The sequence below is a fragment of the Notothenia coriiceps genome, unplaced genomic scaffold (genome assembly GCF_000735185.1).
Source record: "Notothenia coriiceps isolate Sejong01 unplaced genomic scaffold, NC01 NC01_scaffold00037246, whole genome shotgun sequence".
Classification (NCBI taxonomy): Eukaryota; Metazoa; Chordata; class Actinopteri; order Perciformes; family Nototheniidae; genus Notothenia; species Notothenia coriiceps.
Genome location: NW_011369947.1, coordinates 8,088,408 through 8,101,004, shown reverse-complemented (window position 1 = coordinate 8,101,004; position 12,597 = coordinate 8,088,408). Strand labels below are relative to the sequence as shown.

Below are 12,597 nucleotides of genomic sequence, written 5' to 3'. Positions count from 1 at the left end.
TTATATTTAAATAAGATTCCGCAAAATAAGATCACTGTGGTTCCACAATTATAGCAAATAAATGCATTTTGGAATATATCTTAAGCTGCTGGACTCTCTCATTTCTAATTTCTTTCATCCAGACCTTCCTGCCCCTGAAGTGGATGGCACCAGAAAGCATTTTCCATAATTTGTATACCACCCTGAGCGACGTGTGGTCGTACGGCATCCTTCTTTGGGAGATTTTCTCTTTGGGTCAGTCCTAACACACTCATATTTACCAACATTAACACACAGACAACACCACTAACACACAAGGAAGCCATTAACAGAAATCCAACTCACAAATAGTTTGCACATACATTAAGAGGGATTCATCTTCTTGTATTGCTTTATATAGGTCACATTGTACAGATGTTATCAGCTTGAATCCTCTTTAATTCATACAGACAAAACCCCCTGCATACTTCTGGGGAACTGTAAATGATATATTCTTATCGTCCATAATACAGTAAATGTGTGTACGCAAAACGAATTTCATATCAGATTGAAAGTACATAGCAGTTTGTGTGAACACTCATACAGTAAGAGGTCTAAACCCCATTAGGCACAGACAATCTCTGAAATTAGCATTTCCTCAAAAAAAAATCTTCCTACCATTTTTGGAAACTAAGTAAACAAAGGAGACAGTTTATTATTATTATTATTACTTAAGCTCAAGTGGTGCAAAACATGCTCACAATCCAGCCTCTGTAAGTGATAAACAAAGATTATCTGCGCTTCCCCCCGTCTGAATCACACTTTCATTGGACTTAAGAGATCCATTTTCTTACAGATCTGGGTCAGAACATGTTGTCTTCCAGACTGATGGACTTTGACTAATTGAGATATAAATCGAGCTTTCTCTGCACTCCTACAGTTTAAGGTTATTTCGTTTTGAAACTATTCATGTGTTTTTTATTGAATAGGTTTACTTGTTATGTAAATCAATCAATCAAAGCAATGTAAGTAATCAGGTGATGCCGTTCATCTCAGATAATACATGTAAATAACATCACGTTTGAATGCTGTCTGCAGGAGGAACCCCCTACCCTGATCTGCCCATGAATGAGTTGTTCTACAGCGCTTTGAAGAGAGGCTACCGAATGTCCAAACCTGCACACGCCTCCGATGAAGTGTGAGTCTCATTGTTACCTCGCCACCAATCTTACCTCTGCAGGAACTCAGACACACATTTGGAATTTGTTAACTGTTTGTTGTTTATGTTGCAGTTATGAAATCATGAAGAAGTGCTGGGACGAGAAGTTTGAAAGTAGGCCTGAGTTCTCCTTTCTGGTCCAAAGTGTTGGGAATATGCTGACCGACAGCTACAAAAAGGTACTTTATTTAAATATTAATGCTGATTCCAGGGTGTCTGATATGTGAGCTTGGATTCAAAACTTTATACCATATATATCGGATCTTCAAATGTTATTTAAATGAGGTTATCTACAATTCATCCAACTAGTGAGTCACTCACAGTCAGTCCCTCTTAAAGTAAACAGTCTTGACAGCTGTGATGTAAACTCTTTAGCAGAGGTGGGGGAAGATCTCAGATCTTGTACTCTGCTACAAGTAAAAGTCCTGCATTCAAAATGTTACTGTAAAAATACAAGAGTGTGAGCATCAAAATATACTTAAAGTACCAAAAGTAAAAACTACTCATTATGCAGATGGACCATTTCAGAATAATATTTATTTTATGTTTGATTATAATTATTGATTCATTCATGTGTTTATCAAAGCTGGTAAAGGTGCAGCTAGTTTTGATTACTTGTATGCTGCAGGGTAGCTTGTGAATTTACTCCAGGTGGAACTAAAGTCTTATTTAAGTGATTATATATCATCNAGGCATTCAACCAGGAGAACAGCGTGGAAAGGGAGTTACGTAGGCGTGATGTCGACTCGGCATCATACAGGAAATTGGCAAAGTTTCCTGCGAGTTGGATAGCACAAGTGGAGCTCTTCAGCTACCTCTCCACCATGCTTGCCAGAGTCTTTCAAGAAGAAGGCAAGGAACTGGTGTCCCACTGATGGGGAGCACGGGTGATCTGTGTTCCACAATCAAGAGGGACGTCAACTCACTTCGCACCATGCAACCAAGAAGAGGCAGACACTCGCATGATGCACATGTAGGCACATGCTGCACAACATGGGCCACCACCAGATACAGTTTCGAACAAGTAGGACACTGACGTCGTGGCCTACAGTGATGGTAGTCGAAACTACAGCTGGAGACGAACTTGGGTACCCTTTGGGAACAGGCAAGACACTACCGCACCATTGCCAGCCATGAAATAGCTTCCCCCCTTGTCCAGAGAAGACATGTGCTCTTCCAATGTTTCATGCCATCACAGGGGTGTGATACTGCGTCCAGCTTCGTCGGACATGGAAGAAATCTGCCCTGGGCAACATGGAACTCGCTGCCAGAAACTCACTGATGCCCTGCTGAGTCTGGCAAATGCACCCCACAACCTCCAAGAGGACACAATGCATGTCATCGAGAGGTTTGAATAACCTGTATGACCGCACAGCAAATGCAGGACGATCAACAAGGTGAGAAAGAAGCTCTTTGCAAAGACAGAGCTCTGTTCAGGAAGCATCCCGCCAACCTACGCTGCTCGGAGCAGCATGTGAAGAGATCTGCCCTTCAGGGTGGTCATGTCTGGGGCCAGGCATTTGGTGTACCAGAGCCCGGCTCCCTCCACCAACAGACTGGGGCTGGCATCGGGGAGTGATGATGCCCTACACTCCACTCTGGACCACACTCCCTGAGGCATCCAAGACCTGCTATGAGCTGGTGGTCTTGCGGATGCAGAAAGGCTGCAGGAAACCGCTGCAAGTGCAAGAAGGCTTCACTGCAATGCACTGGGTCGTGTGTTTCTGTGAAGGCGAATGCCAGTAGATTTAGGACAGATAATTGCTAGCTAACATTATGATCTGTTAGACAGTCATCCAATCCTGGTGACCAGATTTGAAAAGCTCAGATTCATAATTAACAGGATGGACGCATACTAGTTTATAGTGGGCAAACGCTACGTTAGTTGTATTACGATGTATGTACTGGCAGGCATTACCACAATACTGAAAGCTTATTGTATTGGCAACTGTTCTATTGTGCTCCTCTTCTTGAATACCACTTAGTTTGTTCATTTATATTAGATCTAGATCCTTAAATGTATAACTGTACAGTACTGGCTAGAGACTGAGGCTTTTTGGTCGACTATATAACTACAATCCTGACCATACCTGGCTACCAACCTCCGCCGTACTCTGTGTATTATTTTTGAGCTACCATTCCATTGCAATTTTCCAGCAATTGAACGAAAAAAGCAACTTGAGCAATTAAAGTGTGTTCCTGAAATCAGGTTACTGGTTATTAGAGAGTATTATGTCACTCGAAGATTGAAATCTTCATCAAATTTTCCACTTTTTCCACAAAAGGCGGCCAGTTTGGGGGCCATTTTTGAGAAGATTCATCGGTAAATATCGTTAAACACTTATTGATGTTAATTCTGATGTAAAAAAATGAATTTGGCCCATCTAGCACCATACTAACGACACATAATGAAGTCTATGTAATGACGCTAATGGTAAATGGCGATATACAAGATTCTCCCCGTAGCAGATTTGGCGGCCATTTTTCAAAATGGCCGCCATATCTTCCACAGGGCTAATCTGGAATGCCTCCATATCCAAAAATGTTCAGAATATATTAATCTACATGTGTGCCAATTTTGGTGCTTTTAGAACAATTTGAACAATTGGTTTCGTATTTTTTACTATGCCGCTGGACTATTATAATACTTCTTTGCTTGTGTATTCATCATACTGTGTTTTGTTTCTTTCTCTAACCTTCAATCTATGTCTTTGTTCAAATCTTTATTGACTGAAACAAAATGAAACTAATTTGGGTTTAAAGTGCCTTTCTTCTGTGAAATTTGAAAGATAAATTGTGGAATGGCAAAATATGTCATAAAGCTTTTTAAATGGATTAACAGGCAATATCTTTGTTAGATTTGGACAAAGCTAACCTTAACAGATTTATTTTTAAAGCCACTGATACAACTGGGATCTGAATACTATTAATCAGAGAACCTATGAAAAGATGTTGAAGACAAAACTTTGAAAAAACAATAAACTTACTTCCACCTGAAAACTGAAAGAGTAATGCAATTTATCATCGGCTATGTGGATGTGAATAGACAGCGGGCTGACAATTAATATTCCTTTATCCTAATATCAAATTTGGTCTCTATACACTTCTTCCTCCTGTCTGGCTTTACCTCCTTATTGATGTTTCTCAATCCTCTCACTTCACAATCAGAGGTTCCAGGAGTTGGCGCGATTGACGGGCCTGTGCCGCTGGAAAATACCTCTCCCACCTCTCCCCCGTTGCCAGGGTGACAGATGGGTTTTCTCGGCAGAAACACTCCGTCTCCATCTTTGTCACCTCAGATTGGTGAGTGAACAGGAGAGGGGAGGGGTAGGTGAGAATCAGTCAATCCTACATTTCCCATGACAACTTACACTGATATAGACTAACCGTGTACAATGTTCGTTTACGTCGAGACCAGTGTCTCCTAGTCTATCACACTCTGCTCAACACAAATCTTATTCTCAGGCTTGGTGCGTTGGGTGCCTTAAAAAGCAGGCCAGTGCCTGTGAGGGACGAATTGTGATTCACAATCACAATATTCCTCCACTCAGCCATAAAGGCTTCATATGTGCACAGTGCTTGACTGCCTGCTCGACCAAAGGTATTCTATGATTGAATAAGAATGAGGACAGGTCAAAACACAGCCTGAAGGCAGCTACTTCTCCAGTAGTCATTTTGTTTAGTTCTCTCCTCTCTTTCTTCTGTCAGGCTTTTTCTTTGTCACTAAGCATTAACTAACAGTGTTGCCATGAGCACTCTTCATTCACACAAGCAGTGCCCAGGCACAATTGGGTCAATGCCAAGTGAGATGGCTGACATCATCCGTTGTGCTTGTCGCCAATCCAATCAGGCTCCCAGACACCAATGCTGAGCCTTGGCCATGATGAGCCCATGACATCATCCTTCAGCCAGTTTCCCTACGGTGGCGCTGACATCACCATCTTCATCCCGTGTGAGTCGATTATGGTGTCTAATAATATGTCTAAGTGTCTTCAGTAATTATTACAGGTACTGGATCCCTCCTGAAAGCATTTGGGGATTTATCATTCTGAACCAGGTGTGACGAATGACTCATATCTAGACGGTTTATGTGCTGTTTTAAAACAAGCTGATTCAAATTGACACAAGCATGTATGAACCTGTAATCTAAACACCTGCTACCTTTGTTATGATATCGCTCCTGTTCAAACCTACCCTTTCTGTTCAGATCCGTTCTGACCCTATACTGTCTGATCAAACTTTACTGGATTTTAACAACCCCCCTCTTTGTTATATTATATCTGACACAGACATAACAAAAATAATCTAACATGGGTTTAAAATGTAATATTTGTACCCATTTCACCTGCTGCAAAATAACACAAAGCTTTCTCTTACAGGATATGACTTTGGTATTGAAAGCCAGCCTTGATAGTACCTTCGAATGAGGTTTACCTTTACAGGGCCGGGAGACAGTGGAGCTTCTCTAATGTGACAGAGACCTTTAGAGAAGATGTGGCCTCAAACGTACTCCCCCTCCCTCTCTTCTCCTTACTTCATTTCACTTATCCAAACAGCGCTGAGTCTCTGATCCCATGCTCCGCTAGCACCGAACTTCGGTCCATCCTGACAGGCTCTCCATGGAGACCAGTCACACAAACACATATATACGCATGTGCACACACATGCACACCGATGAGAGCTATCTGAGAATAATGGAGTGTGACATTACCTCATCGGACTTTACCCACAAAATGCACCCACACAACTCAAACACACACACACACACACACACACTCAAAGTAATCAGATTCAGTGGAGCCGATCAGTTTCCCGGGAGTTACCTCACTGTGAAGATGTCTCACAATGCCAGAGCAGAGCAGCACAGTAGTCCCTACAACACAACCAACAATATAAATAAAATGGACTCTCAGGCTCTGTTAACAAAAACAGCATAGCTTTATGTTTGACACAGTGTACGGAATCATTCATTTCTGAAATCACAATAAACATTGCGAGGTTAAAATCAGTTTAAGCTTTTTGTCACAACACATTACACACGTGATATGACCAGATTGTAGGGTTTACAATTGGTACTTTCATCTAAATATCCAGAGAATACGATTTAATAATTTTAATTAATTATTATTTAATAATAATCAGAAATGTTGGTATAATGCTAAGAGGAAGGAGGAATGTTATAGAACAGGTACAACAGTCTGGTAAGTTTAGAAAGTGATTTCAATATACTGTATTCAGCCTTTATAAAGCATCTTCTGTAGCTAGACTGAAAACTCACTGGTTTTGACTACACCTTGACTAATGAAATAACAAATAAAATAAAAAACACACTTCTAATTTCTGTATGTAGCATTTAAAACGATCAAGATTCTTAAAAGATAATGTACTAGCAGGATTCTTGCTGTTCTAATGGTATATCCTCATGGCTGATTGCACTAAATGAAATGGTATGTCAAAACATTTATGATTATAAAAGATTGAATGTCAATTAATATGGGTTTTATTGCTTCTTTTTTTTACCGTGGTATCATTGAACCACATTGGTAAAGAATAAATGTCTGGTATCATGTCACCCTCAAAGATAATTCTGAAAGCATCTCCCCTCCTCACAAAATTCAAATGTTCTCTTGATTTTCATGTCTTGTTCATAACCGCATCTACTGTATGTTGTTCCTTAGAGGTTGTTGTTGTGCACCTGGACCCCTTTTTTGCATAATTATCCTCCCCCAGTTTTCTTTGGTGCCCCCTATATGGCTAACTTGATATCTGTGTATTGCTAATTGAGCTATATAACCTCCCTGTTGGAAGCCAGACATGTGATGGGAGCAGACGAGAGATCAAGGTGAGAGGCTGGGCCGTCTGCAGTGATAATGAAGGGAGAACCAGGTGGACAAGTGTGACTGTCAGATTAGTCACGAGGGGCTGGATAATTGTGCACACACCGTCTCTTTTTGGCATGTACATGCACACACAAATACCCTCACACACATGCACAGCTGCACCCTGTCATATTTGACAGCAGTCCACAGGTATGTGACATGTTTAATTATGGGTTGATAATGAACATCATTTCAGAAGCTCAGAAATAGGGAATGTTACAGCGTGAGGAGGACACTTCACTGGTTTCACTCCCTACAGTACATCATCCTCCATAAAGAGTGTATTGCACAAACAGAAACACACACAGTATGCCTTCAAGCTACGGCTGACTATCAGGAGCCACAAATACATGTGAGAAATTTGGTGAGACACGATTTAAATCATTACAAAAACGTTTGGTAGCACTTTCTATGAAGCCTATATTCACTATAAAGCATTATAATATGCTTATAGCATTTCACCTTATTGGTAATTATAAAAGATAATACAATTATTTTCATGTTTTTACTTATAAGTCCAATTAACATAATTAATTTTACGGCCTTTAAAAAAGATCCTAATGTGTTACAACCATGGAAATTATAAAACACAACGAGCCTTGCAATAAAATAAAAATCAGTGAGTGACCAGCAATTATGATGTTTTATGCTACAATATATGTCATATCAAAATGCTTTCCAATGTGCAATGATTACAATTATAAAGGACTAAGGGTATATTTGAGTGTCTATAAGTATATAGTGTTAAAACTCATAAGTATGTTTATAATCCATTATAGACCTGGGGGGTATACTATGAAGCAGGATTTTCGTTTAGCAAGATAACTTCTGGGATTTCCGGTACTACGAAGCTGGTTCACATTTTAGCGGGCTAGATCTCCATGGTGACTTATCCTGGAACCTAGTCTGTGCTCCGAAGCAGGATATGTTCCAGGATAAGAGATCAACTCAGCGAAAGCACCACGCCTGCTGACCAATCAGAGCTCAGTGTGCGGAGGAAATACAGTTTGAACTGCCGTTGCAGGAAAGACGTCCGGCCAAAATCACAGACTCTGTGAACGTGAAAATGAATAGGAACATCCTCACCTCCCATCTTCAGAGCAATCCGACTATATATAACTATTATCAGCCCTACCTATTATGTTAAGAAACGCTTAATTAAATATCTGCCACAACTCATAAGTACCAGATCAATAACATTACGTCGCCTACAGTCCGCGGCACTGGAGGTGCAGACGTTGATGGTCCCATTATCATTCATAGTTCACATCATATCACACTCTAATGTATCATATATTCCTTAATCTGAGTCAGCTGAGCCGTATCTGGCTGGGCAACATCACAGTGTCACCATATGCCTGTAATGCAGCCTACAAGTATTATTTTAAGCAACACATAAGTTGACGAAACACTCGAGACAAATGAATTAAAGTCAGATCCACTCGTGTCTTAGACGGGGCAATGATATCATAAACCTCTGTTAATGTACGCATTGCAAGACACTTCTTTGTACCAGCTGTATTCACCTTCCAGGGCAGCTATGGGGCTTCTGGTGTCACACTGCTTTGAATGTACACAAAAAACACAAGTAGTGCGTGCAGCAACACGTAGAATAAAATCAACAAAATCACTCAATTGGTACTGTCACATACGAAAAATAGAAGGCCAGCACCACAATGTCCTGTAATATTTCCACCAGTAAAGCTGCTGCCCCTGTGGGGTTTTCGGGAATTCCAAAGTGACAGTAAGATAAAACACATTGTATATATATATAGTGGTGGTATTTTATGTGTTAATATATATTGAAACATGTATATTTCTAATCATGTATATAGGCCTGACTGTTCTGTCGCACTTTCTGTATATGTCCTATCTCTTTGATGTTATTGTCTATGTTCAGCTAGCATATGGATCATCTTAATTTTTGTACTTAGCATGGATAGTATATAGTCGCAGATAATGTGCACTCTGCCGGGGGATAATCATCCTCTGCGTTTTCAGTAGTTCCTAATTTCCATTACATGTTATTCTCTACCTTTACTCATTGAGGAGGGGAAACAGCATGGGGTCTGACAGCGGATGATTCCAAAGTGTAGTATTTGTTATATTTAAAACTTCCTGCTAATTGATCTATGCATATTTGTTCTCTATATTATATATAGTCAAATTATATGTCTGTTCTCTTTTGGATTAAGCCATTTACTTCAGCAAAAGCGATGTAGCAAAGAGCCACTTATGTGAGTTATAGCTTGTCAACCAGGACATGGTGGTTGGCTTTAACATTACCAAGGAGTATACGTAATCTTGTGGTTATTATATAAAAACTGGCTGCTGCTGCATGAAGATCACTGTCGGCAGCGCGTCCCAAGTCATGACAGCTGCGGAGAAATCGTTCAGGGGCATCGAGTGGGATACGACTGTCGATCCTTGAGTACTTGAACATTATGCAAAGCAAGAAACTATGAGAGCGCTGCGACAATATGACTCACCAGAAGCTGTCTGAGTTCTGTGTGTATTTTTTGGTGTATGCAATGTGTGTGTGTCTTTCACCATGCCCAACACATGCCCGCTACCCTGCTGTTGCTTTAGCTACAGGTGCACTCAAACATTTCCAAAACACAACTTTGAAGGTATTGGTAAAGCTCGCTTCGCTTAGTCGATCAAAGCTGTTTGCGCCTATCACATACTCTGGATTGTCTACGGATTAAAGGAGACTTTAAGATATCATATCTTTTTTTCATTGTTTTTTCTGATCTGTTCTGGTTGTTTTTTTCTCATTCTTTGTATCTGGCTCTATTCATGTATAGTTAGTTGTTGTGTTCTTGTAGCGTTGTTCTTGTGAGGTAGTGTCTCTGTCTCTTTTGATTTCGATGTGTTATTCATAGCTTATTATTAGTCATCATTTTAGTTCAAGGGACCAATTTCAGAGTATTTTGAACATCACTCTCCTCACCCTCCTGCCTCTCTATTCTTGCCTCACTCTCGAGTTCTTCTGAGCCACTAGTGCTCATGCGCCTATCCAGGCCTGGCAGGGTACTTCACTCCTACACCCCTTGGTGTTTACACAGAAGACAGAAGACCCCCGTCACAGTTAGCAAAGCATTATGTTTATACTCAATTTTTATGTGCTCTGATGTTTGGTGTATGAGGGCGTAATCTCTTTGTTCAAGGAGCGTGCGCATTATATGTCGTCTGATAGATTCTGTTCGCAGAGGTGGTGAGGATAAGAGAAAGGACAACAGGGGGAGACAGCGAGGGATTGAAAGTGTTGTGAGAGACAGACTCACAACACATATGTGTGATAATTAACCCATGAGTATGCCCTCTTCTTATAATTACCACATCCTTACTGGGAGGCAAAACATAGCCACCATGGTAAAATGCCACTGGACACACGCTCAACACAAAAACACACAACAGCGTCAGAACACCTATTCTGTTTTCTATTTCCTCTTTCAATGCGTTCTGCTAATTGAATCACTCCAGATTCAGTTAGTATTACATGTCCCTTATACATGCATGCATGTTATACGTATCTTTGGTAGCCCGAAACCTATTTCCTATCTGTGGGGAGAAGGGCCATTCACGCGTAGCTCTCTTTCACCCTTCCACACATTAAGATGTCTGTATTTGCCAGCCTTCTCTTTCAGTGATGTCTCCTATTTGATTGCTAGTAATGGTTATTCAGTCCGATTGTTTGTTGATAGTCCTTCCACGGGCCCTCTGCTGGGTTTTCCTGAGCAGACAATGGTTTTTGTGAGGGGCTGGCACAAGGGGGGATAGCGAAGGTCGCCCATCGGCTGATTTACGGCCTCTAAGACTTTAATGGGAAGTGGAGTTTGTACTCTGGGGGCTTGAGAAGGCGGTCCACCAGTCTCAGTAGCCTTTCTTTTGGATGGCCTGTAATTTGGCGAGGTTCGCTATCAAAGAGGTCGCCTTAGCCATGTCTATTGCTGCATCCTCCGCTCCTGATTTAAGGCGGCAGGGCCACTTCACTGCCTTCTTTTCTGGTTATTGCTTTTTTTCCTTTGTCCAAATACAGCTGTGCACGTGAGTATTGCAGGGGTAATCGGAGGCTCTATTTTCAAGATAGTGGTAGCCGCCCCTAACTTAAGTACTTTACTGAAGTCCTGTTACCATTTGATGAATTTAGATTTTGCTGTTGTTTCTTATGGTGTGCTACTTTAACTTCTGCGTTCAGTTTATAATGACATATTTTACGCCATTTTACTTATACTGCATTATATGAAATCCATATTTATCCACAGGAGATTCCACCCTTTAAAAATCTACACTCGTTATAGTGAATTTAGGAAATACCAGAGTATTGATACTATCTTATATCGCAAAGTGAAATAGTTTTTAGTGTCGACTATAATGATCATTATGCTCATTCCATGGTAATATTGTCTGAATCTATTAGGCTACTTCATTCAATAAATATTGACTAACTTCAAGGGGAAATCAATTTATACTTAACATTGGTTTAATGTGAACACCATGATTTAAGTCTAATTTCCTGAAATACAGTTAAGCGAACACATTTACACGCAAATACATCACAACATATCAGCTCTGCGTTGTTGTGGTCATTTGATGTGACTTTATGGCGATGTGTCTTAAGGGAATACCTGGGAGCTGGGGATTCTTAGAAGGCACACAATGAAAAGCATTTGTTGTGAATATTTGAGGGAATATAAACGAATAAACTGACAAAGATGAGGGCAATACAAGAGCAGATGAGAATGAAAAATCTAAGATTTGTTGGCCACGGTACAAAGAGGTCCCAGCGAGTTTAAAACACCTGTCCTTCTCTAAACTTGTGATGTGGGATGGAAGTGGTCTTTGCTGTGTATATGGTGGTTCCTTCACTGACCCACGCGGGGGTACTCCACCCGGTGTCTCGTGGGCCGAAGAGTTGGCACGCTGGAACGACAGTTGATACACTATAAAGATGTTCCTCGGGCTCAAATATTCACGCCTCACCGCGCCCCACGCCAATGTTCTACTGCTGCTGGTGATAAAAACTGCCATCTCACTATTAAAAGATGTCCTCAAAAGTCACTGACACCCGCGCAGGTGACTCTACATATAAATCACCTTAAAAGTGGGCCGAAGTAATTCTCCCTCTCAGTATGAAGTCGTTTAATTTAGCATGCATCATTTTGATTGCGCGTTTCATTCACCAGTATTTTGTCATTGGACAAGATTGACCCCAGTGATTGTGCTGTCTGTTATTGCTGTCCTTTCTATGTTCTTCTTGTGACGTCTCGACAATCTCCCCTCTTGAGGGGATAGCAAAATTAGTACCCTTTATTTCGCAGGACGATGTATCTCGCTGTTGTAATTATATAATGAGAGCACCGGAGCCCAGTGTGCCGCTTTCCTACTAAATCTAACAGTGATATAAAGAGGATCACGGTTGAAGCCCTGGTCTGCTGACGTCATAAGGAACCGCCCATACTGTGTGACCGTAGTAGGAAGCAAGGCTTGTTTGCCTAGCCCGGGTGTCAGAGAAGGCATGTTTAAACTTGAATTTTG

General features: G+C 40.9%; 1 protein-coding gene across 1 annotated transcript in view; it reads left to right on the top strand.

The window, feature by feature from the left end:
* The window catches only part of pdgfrb (platelet-derived growth factor receptor, beta polypeptide), a 35,966-nt gene that overhangs the window by 20,083 nt on the left and 3,286 nt on the right, over positions 1-12,597 (top strand). The window contains exons 19-21 of the mRNA XM_010794707.1: positions 123-234; positions 1,057-1,156; positions 1,251-1,356. Coding sequence (XP_010793009.1) covers positions 123-234; positions 1,057-1,156; positions 1,251-1,356 — 318 coding nt within the window. The remainder of the gene's footprint in view (positions 1-122; positions 235-1,056; positions 1,157-1,250; positions 1,357-12,597) is intronic.